The sequence below is a fragment of the Symphodus melops genome, assembly GCF_947650265.1.
Source record: "Symphodus melops genome assembly, chromosome: 11".
Taxonomy (NCBI): domain Eukaryota; kingdom Metazoa; phylum Chordata; class Actinopteri; order Labriformes; family Labridae; genus Symphodus; species Symphodus melops.
In genome coordinates, this window is record NC_136701.1 from 19,751,580 (window position 1) to 19,777,555 (window position 25,976).

The 25,976-nt window shown below is 41.5% G+C and overlaps 4 protein-coding genes across 5 annotated transcripts; 3 read left to right on the top strand and 1 right to left on the bottom strand.

Annotated features, from left to right (window-relative positions):
• The first annotated feature begins 249 nt into the window (after window positions 1–249).
• heatr6 (HEAT repeat containing 6) lies at window positions 250–7,959 on the top strand. 2 transcript variants are annotated; one of them, XM_079355881.1, is made up of 20 exons: window positions 250–635; window positions 1,356–1,463; window positions 1,613–1,753; window positions 1,837–1,952; window positions 2,418–2,532; window positions 2,629–2,730; window positions 2,815–2,985; window positions 3,203–3,444; window positions 3,519–3,693; window positions 3,770–3,976; window positions 4,338–4,437; window positions 4,523–4,920; window positions 4,999–5,121; window positions 5,236–5,322; window positions 5,423–5,557; window positions 5,906–6,028; window positions 6,118–6,242; window positions 6,380–6,476; window positions 6,593–6,797; window positions 7,370–7,959. In XM_079355881.1, the coding sequence occupies exons 1-20, from the start codon at window positions 357–359 to the stop codon at window positions 7,927–7,929; spliced, it is 3,609 nt and encodes a 1,202-aa protein (XP_079212007.1). In that variant the 5' UTR covers window positions 250–356; the 3' UTR covers window positions 7,930–7,959. The 2 variants fall into 2 exon arrangements, with proteins under 2 accessions (XP_079212007.1, XP_079212008.1); XM_079355882.1 differs by having other exon boundaries at window positions 251–635; window positions 2,815–2,979.
• Window positions 7,960–9,561: 1,602 nt separating this feature from the next.
• Window positions 9,562–14,033, top strand: ddx52 (DEAD (Asp-Glu-Ala-Asp) box polypeptide 52). Its single transcript, XM_079355283.1, has 15 exons — window positions 9,562–9,720; window positions 9,943–10,183; window positions 10,272–10,411; window positions 10,536–10,721; window positions 10,816–10,959; window positions 11,098–11,209; window positions 11,308–11,380; window positions 11,542–11,745; window positions 11,831–11,921; window positions 12,061–12,183; window positions 12,268–12,418; window positions 12,618–12,693; window positions 12,810–12,881; window positions 12,972–13,250; window positions 13,872–14,033. The coding sequence occupies exons 1-15, from the start codon at window positions 9,634–9,636 to the stop codon at window positions 13,888–13,890; spliced, it is 1,998 nt and encodes a 665-aa protein (XP_079211409.1). The 5' UTR covers window positions 9,562–9,633; the 3' UTR covers window positions 13,891–14,033.
• Window positions 14,034–14,774: 741 nt separating this feature from the next.
• On the top strand, window positions 14,775–17,110 carry rpl23a (ribosomal protein L23a). Its single transcript, XM_079355412.1, has 5 exons — window positions 14,775–14,883; window positions 15,876–16,056; window positions 16,298–16,474; window positions 16,779–16,848; window positions 17,048–17,110. Exons 1-5 carry the CDS (start codon window positions 14,859–14,861, stop codon window positions 17,060–17,062), a joined length of 468 nt encoding a protein of 155 aa, XP_079211538.1. The 5' UTR covers window positions 14,775–14,858; the 3' UTR covers window positions 17,063–17,110.
• A 479-nt stretch (window positions 17,111–17,589) lies between these two features.
• birc2 (baculoviral IAP repeat containing 2) lies at window positions 17,590–24,078 on the bottom strand. The gene is made up of 13 exons (XM_079355411.1): window positions 23,998–24,078; window positions 22,446–23,176; window positions 22,050–22,330; window positions 21,625–21,927; window positions 21,097–21,385; window positions 20,039–20,138; window positions 19,819–19,897; window positions 19,687–19,735; window positions 19,328–19,570; window positions 19,010–19,108; window positions 18,366–18,521; window positions 18,197–18,238; window positions 17,590–18,108 (listed from the first exon to the last, which is right to left on the bottom strand). The coding sequence occupies exons 2-13, from the start codon at window positions 22,537–22,539 to the stop codon at window positions 17,915–17,917; spliced, it is 1,929 nt and encodes a 642-aa protein (XP_079211537.1). The 5' UTR covers window positions 22,540–23,176; window positions 23,998–24,078; the 3' UTR covers window positions 17,590–17,914.
• Window positions 24,079–25,976: the final 1,898 nt, after the last annotated feature.

A 25,976-nucleotide genomic window follows, 5' to 3' on the forward strand; every position in this document is an offset into this window, starting at 1 on the left:
TTTTTAATGACAAATGGTTCTAAAACAATATTTTATTTTATTTTTTTATATTCAAAATTATAAACCTACGATTTGTTAATCTAGTGTTGCTTTGTTGAACATGATTGATAAATAAATCTTAAAAATAATATTCAAGCCAAATAATCTTTATTAGTCAATCAAACCTCTGGGTTTTTTTATGCTGAAATGTTTTGTAATATTTGTAATGTGATTTTATTCATATTTACAGCTGCATTACATGCAGTCTAAGCTATACCCAGTAGGGGGCAGTAATGAGCCCCACATACAGAAGTCAGACTTGAATTGATGTGGGAAAACCACTGAGCGTCATCACTTCCGGCTCAGAGTCAAAGAGTATGGCTGCCCACAGCGGCTTGTCAGCGGGTGATGTCTCTGCTTATCCCTCGGTGTCTCTGTCAGCGGAGGCCGCCCCGTTCACCCCGCTCCGGATGGACGGCTGGCAGCTCGGCTCATCTTCGGATGCAGAGAAACAGTTCTCCCGCTGTGCCACAAAGCTCCGAGGTCTGCGGGGAGACTCGGGCCAACTGAGGGAGGAGCTCAACATCCTGTTTGACCAACTTCTCTCCGAGAACTACAACAAAACCTTCGAGCCGAGCATCAACATCCGTCCAGAGGTACATGATGGAGACATGTCTCTGTGTCTGTGCTTGATCAAGCTGTTTTTAAATGGAAAGACTCCACTGTTAACATGCTCACCTGTTTTACCTAAAAACACTGTTTTCTCACGACTCGGGGGCTCACGCACTATGGGAGCCCTCAACGTCACTGGAGATGGTTATGACGTAGCGCACAGTCACGCACGCGCTCTTAAAGGCCTATCCAAACACTGTACACAAACCAAAAACACAAAAAGAATACAATATCTTAAAACAATGCAACATATTGTGTGGTTGGATAGGCTATAAGCAGAATAACAAATAATAGCTTAGACTTCTATCAGCAGTGAGTTAACAAACATTTAAATAGACAGGTGTTTGTATCTTTATGTGGAAAGAGCAGCAGACACCCATGTGGTTTCCTTTATGTGCAAACTAACAGTTTTAGTATTTTTAATTTCATTTTCACATAATTATTGTTGTTGAATTGTTTAAAATCTAACAACATTTTGTATAGCCTATATTTAAAACCAGGTAAGATACAACTTTCAATTATTATCAATTATCTAAATTTGGCTTTAGCAGCACAGTCACCTTAGACTTCTCTTCAATACATGTTTGCCTATTCCTATTGTATCTTTGGTTGTTGTGTTGCTCATGGACAAAAAAATGAAAGGAGTTTGTTGTTGTACCTTTTTATTGTTGTTGTGAGACATTTTCTGATTGTTTTCATTTCAGAGTGTGTGCAGTCTGCTTAAGCACGTTAGCAGTCTTGTGCCGCTAAGTCAAGAACATTTAGTCATCAAATTTTGCCAGCTCATCCATCATCTGCTTATCCAGCTCAAGGTAACAACTATTCTTCAGTAATAGAGCTTTTGTAACACCTTATTTCATGTGCAAGTCTATTATGACTGATTATGTAAATGTCATGCAATGAACTGTTCTTTCTGAGTGGTCTTTGTTAACCTTACGTTCTGTTTCCACTCGTTCTGTAGGTAATAATGGATGAGCACACATTGGATATATTGTTGAAATATATTACCAGTGCGTTAAAGGTGTGCAGTACGTGGACACACTCAGATGTTCTCCTTGCACTCTCCGCAATAGCGTATGGGAATGGACCACAGTGCCACCAGGTAGGCACATGTACGAGCTGCCTCAAAAGGGGAATCTTTGTTAATGATTACTGTATTCACTTCAACCTTTCTCTTTTTCACAGCACCTCAGCAATTTACTGCGTGAAGACGGCGTCCTGCTGCAGTATAGTTCCCCATGTCAGTCAAATCTGGAGTTGCGCCGTGTTGCTCTTAACTGTATGGCCAACATCTGTCTCAGGTAGGCTTTAGCATGCTTGTAGAGGAAGCTAAACTGCATGTGCAGAGTCCAATCATTGCCATGAACATTGTCAAGTGTGTACTGAGCTTCTCTAACATTTTTCTGAACTCGTTCACAAGTTTCTGCACATTGCTTAGCTGACAGGCTGCAGCTTGACTGTTTTGGTTCTAGTATTTTGCTCGCTCATCATCAAGCCGCAGTAATGCACAAATAACAACCGACTGGTTAATACAAAGTATAAAGAAGCTTAAGGGCCAGATAGTTACTTCAGGAGTTGGTAGAGACCCAAACAAAGTTAAAAGGGAGTTAAAAACATTGGTTTCCTCTCAGATGATAATAGGAGTTTATATGTGTCAGTTTTTATAACAATAACTGAATGTAGCTTAAACATGCCAGACAAGCACAGAAACCAAGCGTTCATATGTTTGAGTTTTTCAGACTAACGTGTCACCATGTTTCTTGCAGGATCCCTGGTCAGACACCTTTGGATGATCAGTACAGAAGTGTATATTTTAGTGTCTTCCTGAAAACACTGCAGTCACCCAAACCTCCGGACACTGATGAACTTTTCTACTGCATGGTGAGAAGAAGCGTGGCGCACTGATATGAAAACATTTCTGAAGGTGAGAAAAACATACAGTTAAGTCATCGTTGACCCGCGCCTCTCCCTGTGCAGGTGATCCAGGCCGCACTGAAAGGATTTCAGTGTTGTCTCTCAGGAGGAAAATGGAAATTTGGCGGAGGAGAGGACCTGGGCTCTGTACTGGCCTTGTTAAAGGTACCAGGTGGCATTTTAAGTTTTTGTCAATTTTCCCGCGCAGAGGAAACGCCATAGCTTATAATATATGAATGTTTTCTGCAGAGGCTCATGTTCCAGGGAGCTCCAGGTGTGAGTGTGGAGTGGCCCGCTGTGCTTTACCCAGCAACTCTTCCTCAGTATGAGGGTCTCCCTGCATCCAAATCTGCTGAACCAGAAAAACCTGCTGAAAGACCAAATGGCGCTGCTCTGCCAGGCAAAACTTCAGGGGTGAGAGTAACCATCATTTGTTATCTACTAAACTGTGCACTATACGCCTTTATTCATACTTCTTTGTATCCTTTTTAGAATTATTTTTATCCTTCATGCTTAAATCGGTGAAAATGACCTGTATGTATGAAAAGTCCTTTAGAAACTTGCTGCGTCTCCTTCCTTTTTTCGTTTGTTCATCCGTTTTATTGACCGTTTCGCTTGTGATCATACTCCTCCTCAGAATAAAAAGAGAAAGTCCAGAGGCAAGGGAAAGAAAACGAGCGCGGAGGACAGTCGAGGAGATGACAGAGAGGAAGACGATAAAGTGTCTGCTCCTCAGAAAGGTGCAGGAAGAGGGGGAGAAGGGGGCAATATGGAGGTCTTCCCAAAACCCTCCACCGTGTCCCTGTACCCCTCCTGGAAGAAAAACAGTTCTGACTCCGAGTTCTCTGACCCAGAAGGCAATGCGCAGTGCAAGTTAAGGTACACTGAGACACCCTTCACATCACAACTACCAGTTTGTTACATACATACCATGAATGTTTTCTCCCTTTCAGACTGTACCACGCTCGTGTGCGTCAGGGAGCTCTGCACTGTCTTCTAGCGGTGGTAAAAAGCATCGAGAAAAGGACTCTGTACAGCTTCTGGTCCTCCTTCATCCCAGACTCTCCTGTTGGAGGGCTGCCACCTCTCACTCTTCTCACAATTATTCTGAAGGACCTTTCACCAAAGGTACAAATACTCTCTTACTCAGGTTATAGTTATCCTTGTTCTATTCGCTCACAGCATCTTTCTTCCCTCCTTCCAGGTGCGTGCGTGTGCGCTCCAGGTGTTGTCGGCGATGTTGGATGGCTCCCGTCAGTTCCTGGCTGTGGCCGAAGATACGTCGTCTCCTCGTACATCTTACACTCCTTTCTCCTTCTCGTTGGCCACCGCGGTCAGAGAACTGCACCGAGCTCTGAGTCTGGCACTGCTGGCTGAAACGTCCCCACAAACACTCACACAGGTCATAAAGGTAGGAGAAAACCACTGATGGTATATTGATATATTCTCTCCTGTGCTGTAGCAGCGGTGTTCTCTCCTCTTACCGAGTATCTGACCATAGAAACCAGATTAAATGGTTATTATTGAATGTACTGGTTGTTTTTATTAAGACATAATTAACTGTGTTTATGGCGGTCATTAAAGCCCTAGTTATCTTCACATGTTGAGCTTGCTTTTACGGCTTGTAAAAAAAAAAAAAAAAGTTATGTGTTTGATCCTTTGACTTGTTCAGCAACATAATGGCCAAACTGAAGACCACGCCCTCAAATTTTAGACTCTAAAACAGATTCAAACGAGTATCCTAACATCTTATCTGTGCCTTTGTTTCTTAGTGTTTAGCCTACCTGGTGGCAAACGCTCCGTACCACCGTCTCAGACCTGGTCTGCTCAGCCCGCTCTGGAAGCAGATGCGTCCTTATGTACGCCATAGAGGTCTGTATTACACTCCTCCACACTTCAATATTTTCTAGCTAATGTGTCATCTTTTTTTAAAAAAATACTGATTCTTTGTGTCCAGATGCAAATGTTCGTGTGTCAGTCCTGACGCTTTATGGCGCTCTGGTGACTACTCAGGCTCCTCTCCCTGAGGTGCAGCTCCTTCTCCAACAGCCAGAGGGCAGCAGCAGCAGCACCGGCTTGCTAACGCCGCAGGACTCGGCTCTCAGCTGGAGGCAAAGAGACGGCGTGTCCTCACCCTCTCGCACACCACTCCCACTCTCCCAACGGGGTTCTTGCACACATTCACCACGGGTCCCCCACACGCCGGGGGAGGAGGACAGTGCTCCACCATGGCTGCTGCAGCTGTGTGTGTCGCTGGTGACTCAGCCCAGAGAAGACCAATCAGACAGCGAGGGAGCCGGAACAGGAGGAGGAGTTTCTTTAGAGCCTTCCCCTGTCCGGCTGGAAGCTCTTCAGGTGAGTCATATTCATGGAGGGAGAGTAGGCCCGGACAAGAATGTCTAAAGTCTGATCGTGAGTCCTTCTGTGCTTCAGGTCATGTCCCACCTGGTGAGAGGTTACTTCTCTTTAGTGCAGACGTGTCTCCGTGATATCGGGCAGGTGAGCGCTCGCTGCCTCAGGGAGTCTGACCCCTCCATACAGCTGCATGGAACAAAGGTAACACCCTCCAATCTCTCTGATTTGTGTGCACCTGTTCTGAAATCCGGACGTGGTAATCTACATGAGATGTTATGATCTGTGCTCTGACATCTCTCATTGTCTTTCATTTAGTTACTAGAGGAGTTAGGAACCGGGATAATTCAGCAGTACAGAGCAGAGAATAAAGTGCCCGAGAGCGCAAGAGTCCCTATGAGTCAAGTAAGTGTTCCCGAGTTATGTCAACATTTTAAATGAAAGATGAAGGCCTGGAAATATGATGAATTAATGTGTCTTCATTTCATACATATGTATAATGTAGGTGGTGCTGTTTTGGTCTGAGGTCCTGAGTGGTCCCCTGAACGCAGCGCTTCAGAATGAACAACATCCCACGCTGCAGACGAGCGCCTGCGAAACGCTCTCCTCCATCCTGCCACAGGCCTTCACTCAGCTGCCTGTGAGTTTTCACTCCATGGATTGTTTTTTTTTAAAATGATTATTATTAATGATCCTCTGCGTCATCAAGCTGTACCTTCTACCTTCTGCATTCTGTTTACTGTTTACATACTTTTATTTTCATCCTTGCGCTCAATTGATTCAGTTGTCACTTTCAAGAGTCAACTGAAAACGTTTTTATTTGTCCAGGCTTTTAATTAGTCTCTTTTAGGGCTGCTATGATTTTTGTACTGTCTGTGTATTGCTTGTGATGTTTTTAAACCCTGTTTGTGAAGCACTTTGTGGCCCCTGCCTGCGAAAAGTGCTATATAAATAAATTTTACTTACTACTTACTTACTTACTTTTCAGGACAAGACCCAGCTGATGTGCATCACCGTGCTTCTGGGGCTGACCTACAGTGAGAACTATCTGGTGAAGACGGCAGCTGTCAGAGCTTTAGGCGTCTATATACTGTTCCCAAGTCTGAGAGAGGTGCTGAGATGAATCACATAGCAATGTGCTCCTGGTTATCGTCCCACAAAGATTTGTTCTACAAGTTTCGATTTCTTTCTTTTTTTCAGGATGTCATGTTTGTGGCAGACACAGCAAACACCATCCTCGCTGCCCTTGAGGATCGGTCTCCAAATGTCCGGGCCAAGGCGGCTTGGTCCCTCGGCAACCTCACAGACACACTTATTGTAAACATGTAAGAAAACGTGGATACAGAGTGTTGAGCTCAGTTTGTCTTGTAACATTACAATAACGAAATCAAATTCACTTTGAAATGAAGAACAAGGATTTGTTTTGTTTATCTTTTGTCTTTCACTCCTGTCTCTGTTTCAGGGAGAGTGTAGGTGTGGACTTCCAGGAAGAGTTATCAGACATGCTGCTACTAAAGATGCTGCAGACGGCGACCCGGGCATCAGACGACAAAGACAGGGTGAGAGAATTCCCATTTTTACACGAACGAATAAGACACAAACACTCTGTCACATCAAGTCCTAGTCTTCTTTGATTTGTCTCTTAAACCACACTGAACTTGCTCCCTGCCTACAGGTGAAGTCTAACGCTGTGCGAGCTCTTGGGAATCTGCTCCATTTTCTGCGTCAGAGTCAGTTGACCCGGTCAGCGTTTCAGCGCCCGCTGGAGGACGCAGTGCGTTCTCTGGTTAAAACTGTGCAGTCAGAAGCCACGATGAAGGTCAGATGGAACGCCTGCTGTGCATTAGGAAATGCCTTCAGAAACCCCTCTCTGCCTCTTGGTAAGTATTTATCACAGCTCCTGTCGTTTGTCCAGCTTGTGCCAGGGCCGAGGAAGTGCATCAGGCTGGAGCACAGATTGGAGTATTCACACTCATCAAACAAAGTGGACTTTAGGGCTGATTATGGGACGGACAGTGAGTGTGCCTTAAGAAGTGGAGCTGGTTTAAAAAGTGTTTTAAACCCCTACTCTTTATGATGACTAGGTGACCACTTAAATAAACTGGATTAACATCTTAAAGAGTTAAATGTGTCTTCTCAATCCAGATTTTGATGTGCCATTAATCTAGCTGCTGCTTAAATATGGTCTCTAATGTATTTTGGATCAAAATGTGAAATGTGAAGACTGCCATATCACCACCATAGACTGTCTATAACAGGGATGAAGTCTTAGGCTGCACTCACAGGAGACGATCTGTACCTTCCACGCTTCATCCCTAAAGTCCATTTGATCACATTCCTAATTCACCTATTGCAACGCTTTTTTTGTGGTAGATTTTACCTGACAGTGATCTGAAGTTAACAGAAAAAAACTCACCAGTTCTCTCTCTCTCTCTCTCTGTCTCTGTGTCAGACTCGGCCCCTTGGTCTCGTGATGCATTCTCTGCCCTCTGCAATGTGGTCACCTCCTGTAAGAACTTCAAGGTGCGCATCAAGTCTGCGGCTGCCCTCGCAGTTCCCTCCGATCGCCGCTTCTACGGGGACGTGAAGCGCTTCAGCTGTGTGTGGCGCTCCCTTGCCACAGCGCTGGAGAACAGCGAGGACACAAACGACTTCTTAGAGTACCGCTACAGCGCCAGCCTGCGACACACTCTCTCTCACGCTCTCCTGCACCTGCTCAGCATCAGCCAGGCACCGGACCTGCCAGCCCTCGGGGTGTCGCTTTCTGGGAATGAGGGGAGGGGCATCAGAGAACATTTGGTGAAATATGTTAGAGCAGAGGACGGAGGAGGAGAGGGAGCACAGGGAGAGAAGGACACAGGGGATAGTTTCACTCCTCAGCAGAGAATTGGAGGTCTGCAGCAGACTCTGATCAGACTGAAAGAGCTGGAAGCCGAAGGAGAGGAGGAGAGAGGAAGGGAGGAGGTGGTTAATTTCCTCGAGGACTTGTTAAAGACTTGTGAAGAACCTTAAAAACCTAAAATAAATGTTTTAGTTATGGTCGCTTTTGTAGATTCTCATCTGTTTCACAATGTTAAGCTCCACTTCTGAAAGTGATATATATATATATATATATATATATATATATATATATTTTTTTTTTTTTTTTAAGTGGTCTTAAAAATATCAGATTTGCACCATGAGAGGACTTCATGTTCTCTTAACGGCTTAGCAGTCTAAGTTGTAGGGAATCCATGTCACACTGGGTTCTGCACATAGATTAGGGTACCAAAAAAATGAGGAAGAAAGAAAGGGAATGCTGGCTTTGGCTTTTCATCAAAACAAAGCAAGTAAAATGGTAAGTGAAGGAGTTTATGTAGGCTTGTTCTGGTCTTCTGCTCTCTTAAAGCCCTTTTACACTACATTCATCAACTCGTACACTGAAGGAGGATGTTTTTGAAAGTGCCAATCAGTGTTTACTTATCACATTAATATGCAGTCACACTCTGCTGGCTAGTCCCCTGTTAATGATTCAGGGCTCAGTGCCTGATAACACTTGGACATGCAGACTGCTGGAGCTGGGGATTCTTTTGATGTGTGTATGTGCTGACAGACTTTTTGAGTCCTCTCAGACAGTTGAGCCAAGCTGGAGCAAGAGGGGGTGTTAAGGGTACAGCAAACTAAACTGACCTGGGTTACATTTAGGTCCTCAAGTATCACCAGTGCAGTGAAATATTTCTACATTTTCTCCTACCTGTAGTACGATTCAGTTTTTTTTTTTTTATAATTCCAGCCTCTGTTAACTTCCACTCAGTACATTTCACAGTGAAATATTTAACTTTTCACTCAATTTCTTTTTCTTTGTTGACCATTTGAAGTTGCTAGATCCTTAATCCAAAATATACCAATATACTACTATCAACGAAGTAAATGAGGGATAATGCTCGTGTCACTAACAAGGATTCTGTGGATAACTAAGAGACCAGAACGAAATCCAGGTGACCTCGACCTTTACCAGCTCTTAAATTATGTGCACAACAATGGGTTTTTTTTATAATTATAAATGTCTTTATGAATTCCAGTAACAGAATTGGTTCTGCCATAATGTTATTCATTTACTTTTAGTACATTATGAGGCTTTTACTTTTCTACCTCAGAGGTTTTTTGAGTGAGTAGCTTAACAATGTGACTTCATTTCTGAATACTTTCTTTTACACATCTCAGTGGATTTTCTGTTCATTTCACATATTAGTCTGTCTGTATTCCAATAATTGTTTTCGTGTTGGTCTACGTGAGATTCAACAAAATATAAATGCTGCTTGGATATGTATTGATTTTGTTTGTTTTTTAGTCAAACATCCTAAATAATGTTTTACATATTCAGCACACAGCTCATTAAATCCCGTTTGGCATCAGCATTTTTCGTTATAATTTTCCCCATTTTCAATTGATGTAATAAATGCATGAAAACAGTGAACTGCGGTCGACATCACACATGCGAGGCTTTAAAAGAGGAAACAAGATTATTCGAATACAAACTACATGGACTTGATGATAACTGATCCTCGAGGTGATAAAAATGTATTTATATATTCCTTGATTTTTTTTAATGAGACTATGTTGATGCAGCCAACAGAGGGCACCAGTGTTCACGGATTTTGTTGGTTGGCTGCTCCGGATGTTGATTAGTAATGTCTGGATCCGCACAGACCACGTGTCTGCTGCTGCTGCTGGAGTATGGACGCGTTTGAGTTGTTTCGGAAACTCGGAGCAGGAGCTAAATTTGACCTGAAGAGATTCAGTCAAGATGCCTCTCGGTTCCAGGTAAACTTCACGTGTGTAACTTTTGATGATGAATGAAAACAGCGAGTGATTGAAGCAGCGCGAGGCACGGTGTCTGCTGTTTATAGCTATCAGCCATTTGTACTGTCATGAAGTGTGCGGTTTGTTTTCATATTTTAGGGATATTCAATGCACGTATGTGGGATAATTTCGCACACAGGTGTCTCATAGTCTCACAGTGACAGCATGTGTTCGATTTTACAGGTTGTTAGATCAGGAGAAGCGTCCACAGATCCTCTCTCTGCGATCGATTTCTTTGGCACAAGACCAACCAGCAGAACTCAGAGCAGCACCAAAGGACTGAGTGAAGAGGATGCTGATGGAGAGGAAGTTGAGGTGGAGGATGATGATTCTGGTGCTGGAGGCAAAAGGAAGCTGAAAGATGAAGAGGGTGACGTCAGGACGAAAAAGAAAAAGAAAAAAGGCCAACAGGAGAAGGAGAGAGGTAAAGATGGTGGCTGCTTGCTGTAACTTTAAAGTGCACATTGTTCACATGAACGTGGAGTGTGACGCTGCTTTTTGTCTCTCTGAAGCTGGTGATGAACCTGTAAAAAACACAGAAGGAAATGGCATCACTTGGACCTCCTCACTGGACAGAAAGACTCAAAACCTGCCGAGTGTCGGGAAGGAAAAATCCTCACTGAAGAGGTTAAAGCATCTTCATCAGGAAAAGGTCTCTTGTGAAGCACAAAAAAAAATGGATTCAGACCAATGTGTAAATTCTGTTTATGTTTAAGCTTCTGTCAGATCCCCAGTTTGTCTGTGCGCTGACATTATCCCTTTTCTTCTTACTTTAGGTGAATCGTATTCGCTCTCAGCACCGTATAAATGTGCATGGCAGCGACGTGCCTGACCCGGTGTGCACGTTTGATGAGCTGCAATCGGAGTATCGTCTCAATTCGCGGGTCCTTCAGAACCTGAAAGAAGCAGGGCTCGCCTCCCCAACTCCCGTACAGATGCAGGCGATACCCCTCATGATGCATGTGAGTGCAACATTCAGACGTTTATTATCAGTGTGCACAAGTTGTGTGCAGCCGGTGTTTTGACCTTTTTCCTTCCGTCTTGTTTTTGGCTCAGGGTCGGGAGCTTCTGGCCTGTGCTCCCACAGGATCAGGAAAGACTTTAGCCTTCTGCCTGCCACTGCTTGCCCACCTGCAGCAGCCGGCAAACCTGGGCTTCAGAGCGGTGATCATTTCCCCGACCAGGGAACTGGCCAACCAGGTACCCAAAACACACACTTATTTCTTTTGAACAATTACGACCTTTTAAAAAAAAGTTACTGATAATTAAAGAAGCCTGAATACCTGAGTCTGATCATAAATATCTGTTTGCAGTCCGTTGAGTTGTTTTGTTGTTTAGACTTACAGAGAGCTGCTCCGCCTGTCGGAGGGCGTTGGATTCAGAGTTCACATCATAGACAAAGCCTCTCTGGCAGCCAAGAAGTACGGACCACAGTCGAATAAAAAATACGGTAAGAAGTAGGAGATGTTTTATACTGAATTATGAATGGAAACATAACATTACAATGAACCTCACTGATTTCATTGATTATTATTTTTTTCTGTGCAGATATACTGGTCAGCACTCCAAACAGGCTCGTCTTCCTTCTCCAACAGGATCCTCCAGCTCTGGACCTCAGCAGGTAGAAATGAGCTTAAACACAAACTGTGGCAAGCTTAGCTTACAGCAATAAAGAAAGTGTATTACTGGATACCATTTAATAGAGTAGTTTTGGATATTGATGAAGATAAAAGCATACTGCAACAACATACTGAACTGACTGTTGCATTTGTTGTTGCTCAGTGTGGAGTGGCTGGTTGTCGATGAGTCTGATAAGTTGTTCGAAGGCGGTAAAACGGGCTTCAGGGAGCAGCTCGCCTCCGTGTTTCTGGCCTGTTCCGGTTCAAAGGTTCGCAGGGCTTTCTTCAGCGCCACCTGCACGGCTGAAGTGGAGCAGTGGTGCCGTTTGAACCTGGACAACCTGGTGTCTGTCAACATCGGACACAGGTAAGAAAGAACAACAAGTAACAAGGCAGAGCTCTGTACTCTGAGGATTTATTTTTCTCATATTCGGACGTATTTTTCTCGTCAGAAATACGGCGGTTGAGACGGTTGAACAAGAGCTGCTGTTTGTTGGAACAGAAAGTGGCAAACTTGTGGCCATGAGGGACATCATCAAGAAGGTAAGGACACTCCACAGAGTTTCTAAATGTAATGCTGTGACAGTTTTAAAGCAGTCCACTGTCAGAAACGAATACATAGAAGCTCTCTTTGTTTACAGAGTGAGGTCAAGTGAAAGAATGTCTTGTCTGCTGTTTTCAGGGTTTCCTGCCGCCCATGCTGGTGTTTGTTCAGTCTATAGATCGAGCGCGAGAGCTCTTTCATGAACTGGTGTATGAAGGGATCAATGTGGATGTAATCCATGCAGACCGCACACAGCAGCAGGTACACACGGACGCATGCATTCTCCCTTTGCCACTGATGTGCACGTGTAATTATTCTTTTCTTCTGCGCCTTTTCTGGTGTTAGAGGGACAACGTGGTGAGCAGTTTCCGCTCGGGTAAGATTTGGGTGTTGATCTGTACGGCCCTGCTCGCCAGAGGAATCGACTTCAAAGGGGTGAACCTCGTGCTGAACTATGACTTCCCCACCAGCGCTGTCGAATACATCCATCGAATTGGTAAGTATTTTATGAACCGCCCATTTTACTTTCTGTTCAAAGTCCCAAAAACGAGGATATTTTTCATGTGTTTATTTATTTTTTACATAATTTGTTTTGATTCTTAACCGTTATAGAAAGGTAAAATCTAACAGTAACAGATGTTCTCCTGTTTGTATTGATTGATTGATCGGTGTATAATTCTGTGTCTGTACTTCAGGTAGGACTGGGAGAGCTGGACACCTGGGAAAGGCCATCACCTTCTTCACAGAAAATGACAAGCCACTGCTGCGCAGGTACACGTTTGTTGTCTTTGGTGCTACAAGAGGAAACTTCTGGTGTTGACAAATGAAGTTAATATGTAAGTGCACTTTGTCCAAGTCAACTTGACAACTCTTTTTCTTTCTCACAGCATCGCTAATGTCATCAAACAAGCCGGCTGTCCTGTCCCTGACTACATGATTGGCTTTAAGAAGATACACAGGTAAAGGAGAAAACCGTGATGTGATGAATTTCAACATTAACAGACTCACTACGTCGATCCCTTATAACCATTCTCTTAACGTTTGTTTAGCAAAGTGAAGCGCAGACTTGAGAAGAAGCCACCCAAGAGAAGCACCATATGCACAACTCCTCGCTTCCTAATGAAGAACAAAGGCAACGCAGCGAAAAAAGGACAAAGAGGAGAGAAGAGTGGATCTCAAGCAGCGGTGAAGCAGCCAAAACAGGAAAAGAAGACCAAAGGACAGAAGCTAAAGAAAAGAAATAAAACACAGAAAGAAGCAGGAAGAGAGAAAGACAAGACGGAAGCTCCGAGAAAAGAATCTAAGTTATCTGGAAATAAGTTAAAAAAGTAAGAAGAGTGTGTATTAAATAATGTCAGCTTGTGCCATAACAGGAAACCTTAAATCTTGTAGTTTGCTTAAAAGAAACCGGTGTAAAATATACATGCAAATCTTTTTTTCTACAGAGTATATTTTTAGACTTTAGTGAGGTTTCTGTGGGTTTTACTTGTAGAATGTTATTTACAGGTCAGGTTTGCCCCCTCTTTCACTCTTTTTATAGAAGCTATGATAAATGGTTCAGGTAATGGCATTTGTTAATTCTCTAAAGTATGAAACTACCATCTTCTTACAAATCCATCTCTGACGGTGAACCATGTTTGGCAACAACAACAAAAAAAAGGCTTGAGGAAAATCTTATTGATTGAAACAATGCCCGCTTTATATAAAATTGTCCTGAACAGTGTACGGACCTTTCTCTTGTTCCTGCTGTTAATGTACATGTATTGCCAGACGTGTATTACAAAACCTATCATAATGGATAAAAAAGATGTGTAAAAACGTGACTGTTTCCTGTTTATACACTAAAGGATTTATAAAAAGAAAATGAATCAACTTGGGGATGAAGCACAGGTGGGAGATGCTTGTAAGAAATAAATTAACTGATTCAGATCTTCAAATCTCTCCTGCAGGAAAAAGAACAAAAAGTGAACCACAAGAAGAAAATGGGAGGAGAAGAGAGCTCTGAAGATAGATGAAGAGTTGATATTCTTCTTTTTTCTTTTGTATGTCTTGTAGTCTGACCAAAAACTAATTTGTATTATGTGAGCATAAAATAAATTGTTTCATTAACATTTGTGGGGTTTTTTCCATTTCTGTTACGTTGGCTGTCCTGCAAGTGTTCTTTGGCAGAACTTCTGATGATTAAAAAAAATAAAGATTTTAATAAGTTAGTGATGCATAATGATGTTGAACTTGCAAGCTGCAAGATCAAACAAGATAAGGTTGTGAATTTGAATAATAATTGATTAAGTTAAACAAAAAGCTGTTGAACCCAACAGTAAGACAACACATTTTACCCCACTTCACCTGATTGGAGTAAGGTAATACTTGGTTAAAATTATCCAAGACTACCTACTCAGAAGTTATGAAAGGTTGTAAACAAAATCTTGCTATCTGGTGACCTAGTTATCATCCTAGTTAAAGTCTACATTTCCCATCCAAACCCTATTTACTGTCTATATGGTCAAAACTCAGAGACTCACACTAAAGGACAATTGCAACGTAAAAATGAATGTTTCACATTTGACACATTTTTAACTTTCACATTTGTCTTGTTCTAACAAGTCTGGCATAGTTAATTTATTCTTAAAATGTTAAAGACTATTCCAAACAAAAGTTCTACAAAAGACCTGTTTGTATCCTTCAATGAAAACCATCAACAAAAGTAAGTACAGTATATTTAAATTGTGTTGGCATACAAACAAACACTTAATAATGGAAACGTGTTTGTGTTTATATACAGTACATCTATGACTGTATCCACCATAGACTGTAAAAATGTATCCACAAGGAGATTGTTGGGCGTTCAACTGCCAGAACTATCGCGATACATTCGCTTGGAGATCTCGCCCATGCATTATAGTTCAGGAAACCCCATTTAGCCTTCCTTTCTCAACATGGCACCGAAGGTGAAGAAGGAAGGTTTGTCAAGCTGATCAATTTAAATGGATTAATCGCACTTTTTAAAATGTCTTATCGGCTCCGAGCTTCCATATATGACTCCGAAATATAAACACAAACTGGTGGTGGTTTGAAGAAATTCGGTGTTTATCTGTGAACTGGATTTATAAGCAGTAAACGCAGACTGTCTCCGGCATGTTAGTAGAACGTGATGCTAAGCTAACACTAGCACGCTAGCGTTGACGACTCATAGCGATGTCTATCTCAACCATATGATGTTCAACAACCTCTTTATAAATGCGTTTTAAACTAGATGTATTGTTTTAGGTAAATGTAATGCGTAATGAGTTGTTGAAACAGCTTTTCCTCTGGAAACGTAACTATAGCGTCATCTTAGCGGCGTTTCTCTAGCTAGCTGCACGTGAAGAAACCCTTCAGTAAGTTCATTTTAATGAAGCGTATGTTTAATTAAAACTTAAATCGGAGTAAGCATTAACTCTATAACATCTAGTTAGCTTGTCGAACGTCCCTGTGCTGCCTGTGTTTCAGATATAAACGAGTTAAGTTGTATTTATAGTGTTGCAGGCGCTTAATATTTGTTTAAATGTCTAATAATAAATTATGTTTTAATCTTCATTTATCAGTAAAACAAACTATAGTCTTCATGCAAAAATTAACTGTCTGTCGCGACATGTGAAGTATCTTGTGTTTTAAGATGTGTGGTTTGTTAACATCTTTACAAACGTGAGCTTCAGTGTTGTGAAGTTAATATATCTTTTAGATAAATGTGGTTTCATGTAGATCTACACATTGATTTATGCTCAAAGATATAATGGATTTGCAGATTACGCTTAAAAAAATGTTGGTGAGCAATTAACACATTACAGGACTAGTATGTGGTCGAACTGTAATGTACAAGAGAAACAGAAAAACTATGTGCTGATCAGATCTCCCAAAGTTTGTTGGAGGAGCTTTAACACTTTTGACAAATTTGGTGTTTCCCTTTTTTGCAGCTGTTCCGGCCAAGACTGAGGCCAAGTCAAAGGCTCTGAAGGCCAAGAAGGCTGTGCTCAAGGGCGTGCACAGCCAGAGGAAGAAGAAAGTCAGGACTTCTCCCACCTTCCGTCGCCCTAAAACCCTCCGTCTCCGCAGACAGCCCAAATATCCTCGTAAGAGTGCTCCTCGCAGGAACAAGTGAGTTCATGTGGCTGCCTGCCGCTGAAATGTATGCAGAGACAAAACATGGTGCACGTGATGGTTTATGCGATCAAAGTATGAAAAAACATGATTCCACCTTTATAACTACTGATGCACCTAAAAAGCTTCATCTTAGTGGGAAACAAAATATATATTTAATTTAAAAGATGTTTATGGACTTGACCACTATGAGGAGGGGGGTTTTTTTTGGACTAACTTTTTTTCTTCATCTCTGCAGGTTGGATCATTATGCCATCATTAAGTTCCCCTTGACAACAGAGTCTGCAATGAAGAAGATTGAGGACAACAACACACTTGTATTCATCGTGGATGTCAAGGCAAACAAGCACCAGATCAAGCACGCGGTCAAGAAGCTGTACGACATTGACGTCGCCAAAGTCAACACACTCATCAGGTAGAAATCCAAACCATGTCTGAGCTTAGCCTCTTCTCTTATGTTTCTGTTTTGCTCCTTACATTTGTAACTTGGAGCAGAAGTATTAAATATACGGGCTCTCTGTTATCACATCTGCATGATTAGTTTTATAATCAAACGCCTAATATTGTCATTTGAAATAGAAACTTTTGAGACTGAATGAGTTTTCTTTATTGGTGCCTCGTCAGTCTCCCGTGTTACACATGCAGTTAAATATTGTTCTTACTCGTCTCTTTTTCACTTCTTTAATCTGTGGTGTGCATCTTTGTTTTGTTATTTTTAGGCCTGATGGTGAGAAGAAGGCGTACGTTCGTCTTGCACCAGATTACGATGCGTTGGATGTTGCAAACAAGGTGAGTCTTTACTAATGAACGGAGAACATGTCAGTGTAATAGTTGTATTATCTTTCAGAGTTCTGTGCACGTGATGTAAACTTTTATGTCTGACTCTTTGTGACGTACTCAAAGGAACCACTGATGCCAGAGAATGCAATTACAGGTTTATTCATTGTTAAATGAACATGTTTATAATTCATGCTCTGATTCTCCGCAGATTGGCATCATCTAAACTGTGGATGAAGACACTTGTGGAAAATAAATATTTGTAAAAACTTGATCTGATTTTATTGTGATTTTTTTAATAATTTTTTTTAGAGGGTGTCAATGTTTCTACCACAGGGGAATTTATTATAGGCACACGCATTCAACACATTAAAGTGCATTGTTTGCAAAATCTTATTCATAAACAATGAAATGAATTTACAATTGTCTAAAAGCTTTTATTTGTACCATGAATTTCTGGTGGAGTCTATCGATCAAGAAAAAAAGCTTGAAGTGATCAAGGCAGGACGTGGGCAACACTGAAAACTTTCCACAATATCCTGAATTCTGTTCTATACCTGTACTGCGTTTACTAAGACAAACTGTAATATATTAAAGTGAGCGTTACGGTACAAAGGCGACTAGTTTAAACGGGTGGATTAAACGCTGTCTCTCACACAAAAAATTATTTTCTTGAGACTATTACTGCAGATTGTTTTTACGGATGTGTTAAACATGTTTTCAGAGTATTGTTAAGTACAACATTCAATAGTGTGAATTTTCATATTGTATTTATATATTATATTTACCATATTACGATACGGACTGATTACAAGAAAAGCTCATTTTTAGTTTTTGTGATAACTTAATAGTAAAAGCCATGTGGTTAAAAAATCTGATAGTTAAGTATTTAGCAAAAAGCCACGAACAGACCTTTAATTACATCACTTCCATTTAAGGTCAGGAGTGAGCTTTGTTATAGACGGCCATGTAGAAACTTGGCAACAAAAGATCTTCCTGCTCTCTCCTGTAGGTGTCTACATTTCTTTACTCATATTGCTTACATTCATTGTGACAAAAGGAAAGTCTGGAAATCTTTTTATGAGAGGAAGGTGCGGACTGTCCCTTTAACCAGGCCTCTGCAGATAGGGCACTTTCTTAGGGATGGTGCGCACTCTTTGCAGACTACCAGGTGTCCACACGGAATGAAGACGATGTTGACTTCTTTGTCCATGCACACCTTGCAGGTACGCTCCTCCTGCAGGCGCCGCAGCTGCTCCTCCATGGGCAGATCTGCAGAAAGATGACAATTTATCCATCAAACCTAACAGCCAATCACGGTGGCAGTAGAGTAAACTGAGGATCAGCTGTGTCAAATTACCTGAAAGATCCTGGCTTGGTGATGCAGCTTCATTTGATTGGGCTGAAAATACAATAAAAACATTGCATGCGTTTTAAATTCCAAGCTGCCTGAACATTGAACACTTGGTAGCAGTTTGTTTAACCACAGTCTCGTTTGAAAGTCTGCAGTGTTAGATTGAAATATGTACCCATGAGATCTCTGAGCAGATGGACATCGTTTTTCTGGATCCAGTTGCGGAAGACCTCAGCGGCAGCGTTTCCCTTGGTGAGGACGAGCTCTATGAGCCTGGCGTTCTGCTGCTGGGCTGACGTCTGAGCCTTGAGGCCGCTGTATTCCTCTGGAGCTGCAGGTTACAAGAAGTTCAGTTATTCACCACCCAGAGTCTTCTCAATTTTAGATACGCAACAACAACCAAGAGTTGATCTCTGCACACGGGCTCCAGCTTCACCATCTGAGGTAAGCTAGCGCCCCTCTGCTTTAACTTCTGACTGAATATTGCCAACAAATGTTGTCGAAGTGATAGAAAAAAAAAAAACTCAGGTTTACTGACACAAAAGATGCCAAAATAAACTTTTAAGCCTGTAGCACGTCCTTCAGGGCAATATTATATAAATAAGCACTGAGCAATGAAAAAACATTGTTTAACAAACGTTGACGATCTATTGTGTGTGTGTACACTGGCTGCTCAGTCACAATCACATTGTTCAGATTTAAATTCACCCACACGTTCACTTGATGACGTGTCCGTTCATTCTAAAAGTGAAATTAAATAATGGATTTGAAAATGTGTCACGAGTCGTCCAAATCTCAAACAGATGAAAGAAGACCTACATAAAACATTCTGCTCTCTTAAATGCTCCAACACCGGCTCAACGCTCTTCAGACGCTGGATCAGTGCTGCCTGGTGTCTCTTCACGAACGTGAAACCATCTGAAACAAAGAAAGGAGCGGATTCTTCATTCTGCTCAAACATGAGCTCTTCCTAAGATCATGTGTTTCAAAATTACAAAGCCATTTAAATGGGAAATATTAATAAAATGTAATGCAGATAAATAACATTAAAGAATATTTAGATTTTGGGCTGTAAACAGTGTACAGTTTAACCATAATTAATCTCAGCGCTTTCCATCTTTTTTCTTAGTCCTGTACCTGATGCCATCGCCTCCGCCAACATCTCTCTCTCCTCTTCTCTTTTCTGGTCCTCGGCACTCAGGAGGTCACAGACCAGCGCCTGTACAGTTCTGTAGTTCTCTCCACTGGTCAGGATTCGGCCCTGGACTGTTTGCTTGACCAGACTTCGCTCAAAGCCCATTTCTAAAGCCGCCTTAATCACAGGAGTGTTCATCATGACGGCGTCCTCTGACCACTCCTCTCCTGGTCCCAGGTGAACCACTGCGAGGACGACAAAGAGGATAAATGGTTGCCGTGTGTTACTGCGCATACAAATATTCAGTCCATTGACTGAACACGGAGTCACGATCACTGACTTCCCATTGTTTGAAACTTACCAGGTGGATCCACAAACTCTCTGGAGTTGCTGTCTCCATTTGTTAGAAGCTGTTGTGGAAAAATGAGAAGTATTGAATGACTTGTTCAGTGCCAAAGGTTTGAACATAAACGCTTGTATATCTTTATCTGACCTGCTCAAACAGCCGAGGGAAGCGGGCCTGGATCTGGTGAACAAACTCTTGTCCCTTTTCTTGGAGTAAGTACTCACACCTTTAATTTGTTAGTTGTGGGGGAAAAAAAAAAAAAAAAAAAAAAGGAGGTAATGATTTTATTAACCATCCTTTAAACCCGTACACAGATACACACATTATTTAATGAAATGTATCTTAAAAGACAAGTTTATTCATTTACCGAGGAAACCATTTAGCATGTTCTACCCACGGATCGTCTCCAGACTCCCAGCACCGCAGGCCTCCATCGCAGCAGAAACACTTGACGTCATCGTTCCGACCTTAAAGAAAAACAAAGGCCTCAGTGTGAGAAGCAGTTTGGGAATTTAAAGAGAAGAAGAAAAAGAAGAGGCTTTTCTGATGAAGATATCCGTTTGAAACATGTGACTATATTATTTTCTCTCATTTCCCCTTTTTTTAAACCTTGAGTAGAGAATAAATCATGTTTTCAAGCTAAATGTATCATGAGACATTCTCCGTATAACCGTACGGTCCTGAGATTTTGTTCAGAACTTTCCCGACTTTTAGTTTTGATAAATACCAGTCTTCAGTGGGCATCCCCCAAAACCAGGTGGGGGAAATCCTCTAGTATCATCGAAGTAATAACTCACATCTGAACTGTGAGACAATGAGTTCATTCTTTTAAATATGGTAGAATGAAGGTTCGAATATTAAGGATCAGTTTTATGAATTAGACCATTATTTTTACATTCATTTGCTTTGAAAGGAAGAATTCAGATTTGATGTTTCAGAGTCACTGGACCTGTTTTTAAGAAGGTTTTTTTTTTTCTGTATTAAAACCAACATGAGCTGTTATCAAGCAGATTGCGACATTCACTCAGGCCCGTGTCCACCAGCGTCTTTTTACAGTTGTTTTCAAGAAGCCGACTGGAAGAAAAGCGTCATCTTCACTCTTTTCCAAATCTGTATTTTTAGCTTCCTACGGATTCTATCTTATAAAACCAAATTATCTAAAATATAAAACATGCAGTCAAAAGTAACGGAGCAGTGTCGTTCATAAAGCGGCCGTCGTCAACACGCTGTTGTCCTAGAACACTTGTGTTCATTTAGAGGGACACGTTGGAAACAACACAAATGTAAAATCCCCACATAAAGATGATAATGCACCCGTGAGCAGTTATGAAGCATCATGTGGAGTTCTGTTGATTAACTCCTGTTGACAGTCTCTCCAGTATCCCCCCTCTTCTTCCTCTTGCTAACACCTGCTGTTTCACGTACCTACATAGTAGAAGCCAGCTTTAGACAGCTGATCGGGTCGGACGGGGATTCGAGACGGCCAGTTGACAAAGGTGAGCAGCCTCTCTTCGCTCTGCTGCATGGCCGGGTTGGACACGTTGCTGAGGGTCGGAGCTCCTGCAGAGAGTTGAGAAGTCACTCCTCCGGACGAAGCTCCTGCAGCTCCGGCCAGCGACACGTTGTCAGATCTGTCCCCGCGCACAAATCGACAGTTTGGATAATGCCTCTGGTGTTCAGACACGGCTCTGTCACCTGGCTCCCAGTCACTTAACTGCACGCAAAGACAAGAGAGCAGAATAAGTCAAATTGGAGAAAATCCTAAGTAAAAGGTTGACTAATACAGTGATACAAAACAGCCACCTCACAACCAGGAGGAATAAGGACGATGAAAATGTCAAGATGATGAAACCATCAATCATATTCAATATCCTGGAAATAATTAACCCGAACAGAAGTTGCTCATAAAAGTTAAGCTTCAGTCAGCTCCATGCTCCCTATGGAGACACACACCTGGCCTCCACAGCTGAAGCAGGCCACTCGGTCCCCTTGGCCCAGGTAGTAGAAGCCAGCCTTGGCGAGCTCGGCAGGCGTTATGATGGAGAGCGTCCAGGGGTGAAAGGAGTCCAGACGGTCCTGCTCTCTGCGCATACTGGGGTTGTGGCACGTGGGTCTCTGGTGGGACATGTCCTCGACACCACGAGACCTCAGGGGGCTGGAGGGGGGTGGAGCAGATAAGCCAATATTCAAGTAGCCAACCGGCTCTTCACCTGGGCCTGCTGTAGGGTTCGGAGCGACCGGACCTGGAGCAGAAATCTGAAGAAAAAAAGAAGCTCAATGTTAAGAATTTAAACCCTAACCACAAACTGTCATGATTAATGACCGTTTTTGCAATTAACTCTCCTCTGTAAGGTGAAGAAACCCGCCATTGAGCTTACCGGTATCGCAGGGGCAATGCGGAGCGGCGAGAAGGCAGAGTGGGAGGAGGAGAGCAGGTTGGCTGTAGACGGGAGGCTCTGGATGAAGGAGCAGGAAGGAGAGAGCTGTCTGTGTTTCTCTGTCGGACAGTCTCCAGCCTGCCAGCCCTCCGCAGTCACATTACACCTGAAACACTGAACACGGTCGCCCACGCCAGTGTAGAACCAACCTGCCCTTGCCAGACTTCGCTCTGTGACCCCTGAAGCTGGGAAACGAGCGTAGGTAGAGATGCGGTAGAGCTCTGGGGTTTAAAAAAGATTTGAGAATTCAACATCAGAAAACTAGAAATCCAAATAAATGCAAAAATTAACATAAACATTGTTAAAAATGAAGGGAGAAAAAAAAGCAGTTGTTACCTGAGGAGTTATCATACTGCAGGTCTGGCGGTGTTCCATTGCGACAAAGCCCCATCAAAAAAGGGTTATTTTTGAGTTGAACTAGAGTTTCCATTTTTGTATTAAAGTTGAGCGATTTAAAGAAAAAGAGATGTCCCTCGAAGGGAGAGGGGTTTGAGCAAACCCATGGTCTGATCTTCACACACACACACTCGCACTGAGATGGAGAACGGTAAAGTAGACATGGTACCGAGGAGGCGGGGTCAAAGAAAAGAAAGTGAGACCTGGCTAAAAGCTAAACTTAAAGAAAAGAAACCAAACTGCCTCTGCTGCAACCGCCACAGTACTGATGCCTGGAACCAAACATCCCATCACCATGTTGAGCTAAACCTCCGACAGAGTCGTTCTCAGTTACAGTCCCAGCTCAAAAGAATGTCATAATCTCACCCAGGATCCATACACAACATATTATCGTTTATATGAGGTAAACACATGTCAAACAGATCGAATAACTCAAACTCAAAAATAAGACCTGTGATAATGAGCCCAAACATTATAAATTAAATAAATGTATCAAAAACCTACACAAACATGGACACAGACCAGGGGACATCTCAAACCCCTCCCCCCCTTGTGGACATCTCTTTGGTCGGTGTTTAGGCCTCCATCACTGAATCCTAATTGCCAATAAGAATGATTTTTTTATCCTTCTTTTAGTAAGGACAACTCTGTAGTTTAAAACTAAACTTGATCTGTGGAGAAAAGAGAAAACAACCAAAAAACAAAATCACATCATGGATCCACTTTACTCAAACAGAAGATACACTTCATTTCAGACAGAAATGTTCTTATTGGTATAATTTAGCTACAATTGGCTACAATGATAGGGTTATTTAATATTCCTCTAAAGTTTAATCTGATGTACTTCAACAAAGTGCCAAAAACGCTCATTTAAAATACTGGGTTCAAACAAATGGAAGGAAGAAGTACATCATGTCAGACAACTTCCTCAGAAATATTTATTTCTACTTCATAGTTAGGCAAATTCGTGATTTTATAGACTTCTCTTACTGAAAACAAACAGGGGACTGTCCCTTTAAGGAAAAGAAACTGCATATTCAAAGTTAAATCAATCATATTTTGTGTAATCAATGACTGGCATTTATTTGGTACTTTCCACAAAGGTGGAACAAGCAGGTTTAATTCAGTCACTTCCGGGAACAGGTGTTTTAGTTTTTTTGTGACCCTTTTATCTAATGACTCTTTGTTTGGTTTTTCTTTAGAGACATATTTAGGTTGGTTTTTTTTGCCATTGTCAGAATAAAAAAACCCTCAACTGTCACATAATGATAACATACAGCTGATAGACAAATAAATGACATTAATCTCCCAGCAGAGACTCTTTTGACTACATTTGCAAACACTAGCATGCTAACGCTAGGCTAACCTTTTTGACATGTTAGTGCTCCCTTATCCAGAAGACACAACCATCAGGAAACATATGAGATAATTTATCAAACAGCGGGGGTACTACTTATTTATTTTCCTATTTTACACGGAGACACACACTCACCGTCTGTACAGTCGGTAACCTACGGAAAGTCCCCGAATAATCACTGACGTCATCGACGATATCCGATGCCCTTGGCTGCTTCCGGTTGTACAAGAAACGAAAACGGAAGCGAGATTTTTTTTAATTATAAGAGTATTGTAAATTTCTCTGGTGAAACCAGTCTATGGGTGATGCCACCACATATATATAAATATTAAACTATATAAACTATAGGTATCTATGGGTGACACCAAAACCTGTCACAGAAGTCACAAAGCCCTCCATGTGTCTGGAAATGACCCAGCGTGAAAACTCAGTTATGGTTATGTTTTTATTCCAACATAATTAAAACAACATATTTAATTTCTATGGCCAGGCGCCATGAAGAAAATGTAAGTGTATCAACCGTGAAATTAGGTTATTTACTTATTGCAAAGACAACATCTTTAAAAATCTGGCAACACTTATTCTGTCACAATCAAACCAGAACTGTTCAACTCTTTCTTTATATGACGGAAACTTGAGTAAGTGTCATGATCTTAATTTTTATTAAGCCTTTAAATATATAGGGTTTTTTTCAATAATATTAAGCAAAACAAAAATCTTTAAAAACACTGAGCATTTCCAGCACAGTGGTTTTGAAAAGCTCTTTCGACTGTGTGAATATCTTCAGAGGTTATCGCATCATATACAGTGTACCTATAGGCACAGCTTCAGTGAAACACAACAGCATATAAGAAAGGTAATATTTTGACCGACTTTCGCTTTCATAATAACATACTTTTAAAAATAAAATAATTCTTTCGAAAAGATACTTACAAAAGTAGTCTTGAGAGAGAAAAGAAGTCTTGTTGAAGATCACTAATGGTTGGACACAATGAGTCAATAGTTGTCATTTCAGTGGGTTGGTGTATCTACGTTGGATTTCCCCTAAGTTCCTCCTCCTTACACATACATGCCTAATGTGTCAACTGTGGCCTTCTGCCTTTCTCATAGTTACTACATGAGACATTGATCAGTGAGTTTGTGAAAAAAACGCTGCAATTTCATTTTGAAAATTGCCTCAAGAGATTAAAAAAACATCTTCAATCTTTAAAATATAAAATAAATCATCATATTATTTTGATTCAAAAATATGTGCTACATACAGGACTCTCCCCTAATCCCACAATCATAGAGTGGGCAAACGATAAAACTGTAAAATACTGTTTTCAATGAAGTGAATTATTAAGAAGTTTTGTATTTCCAATAAAAAAAAAATCTTTATATGGAAGCCTTCAGCAGACATGCATCTATATAACTCACTTCTCCGAAAAAAGATGAGGAGTTTATTTTCTTGAGATCTCTTTTTTTTTTCTTTACCTCGGGTTGATTACCCTTTATAACTAGTGACTTTTCTTTCATAATCGTATAACTTAAAGCAAATTTTAAAATAATATAAAAAATAAAATTTCTATTTCCATCTGTATTATCTCTTTTTTAGACAGATAGTGATAGTTTATTGAGCCCGAGGGACATTTTTTTAATCTCATTTCAAAGTTTTTCGGGGTGATAATACAGAACCCTGTTGTTCCATGACGAACAATGAACAGTGTTACCTCTGTTTAGGGAGCCTTCATCGGTGTTGACTCGCTGTTTAAAAACCAGCATTTTTGGACAGCACTAAATGTGTTGGACCCTGCAGACGAGCGCAGCATTTAAGAAAGGCCAAAGTCAGAGATTAGTGTGTTGGTATGATTTGTTAATCTCGTTTTAGTTGATCTCTGTTATATGATCGAGTTGTTAAGCATTAATAATACATAACATGGTTTTTGACTATTGAGGAGTTGATGGAGAGAACTTTGGAGGAGCAGAACCAGAGAGGGACTCAGATCCAGAGAGACGTTTGGATCATGGGGAGTTGTTTGCACTATAGGGTCATCTTATAGGCTGGAGTGTAACAATGGTACAACTTTCTGATCTAGAAAACAAAACAATGGGCTGGTCATTGCAAACCCAGA

Excerpts from the sequence above, each read along its gene's own strand:
- ddx52 (XM_079355283.1), top strand. The coding sequence starts at position 9,634 with ATGGACGCGTTTGAGTTGTTTCGGAAACTCGGAGCAGGAGCTAAATTT. Across the intron at positions 9,721-9,942 it reads AAGATGCCTCTCGGTTCCAG|GTTGTTAGATCAGGAGAAGC; the intron begins GTAAACTTCACG and ends TCGATTTTACAG. Across the intron at positions 12,419-12,617 it reads CGAATACATCCATCGAATTG|GTAGGACTGGGAGAGCTGGA; the intron begins GTAAGTATTTTA and ends TCTGTACTTCAG.
- birc2 (XM_079355411.1), bottom strand. The coding sequence starts at position 22,539 with ATGGAAACTCTAGTTCAACTCAAAAATAACCCTTTTTTGATGGGGCTT. Across the intron at positions 19,109-19,327 it reads GGCGGAGGCGATGGCATCAG|ATGGTTTCACGTTCGTGAAG; the intron begins GTACAGGACTAA and ends TCTTTGTTTCAG. Across the intron at positions 18,522-19,009 it reads AAGAGAGCAGAATGTTTTAT|CTCCAGAGGAATACAGCGGC; the intron begins GTAGGTCTTCTT and ends TGTAACCTGCAG.
- rpl23a (XM_079355412.1), top strand. The coding sequence starts at position 14,859 with ATGGCACCGAAGGTGAAGAAGGAAG. Across the intron at positions 14,884-15,875 it reads ACCGAAGGTGAAGAAGGAAG|CTGTTCCGGCCAAGACTGAG; the intron begins GTTTGTCAAGCT and ends CCTTTTTTGCAG. Across the intron at positions 16,057-16,297 it reads AGTGCTCCTCGCAGGAACAA|GTTGGATCATTATGCCATCA; the intron begins GTGAGTTCATGT and ends TCATCTCTGCAG.
- heatr6 (XM_079355881.1), top strand. The coding sequence starts at position 357 with ATGGCTGCCCACAGCGGCTTGTCAGCGGGTGATGTCTCTGCTTATCCC. Across the intron at positions 1,953-2,417 it reads ATGGCCAACATCTGTCTCAG|GATCCCTGGTCAGACACCTT; the intron begins GTAGGCTTTAGC and ends TGTTTCTTGCAG. Across the intron at positions 5,323-5,422 it reads CAAGAGTCCCTATGAGTCAA|GTGGTGCTGTTTTGGTCTGA; the intron begins GTAAGTGTTCCC and ends TGTATAATGTAG.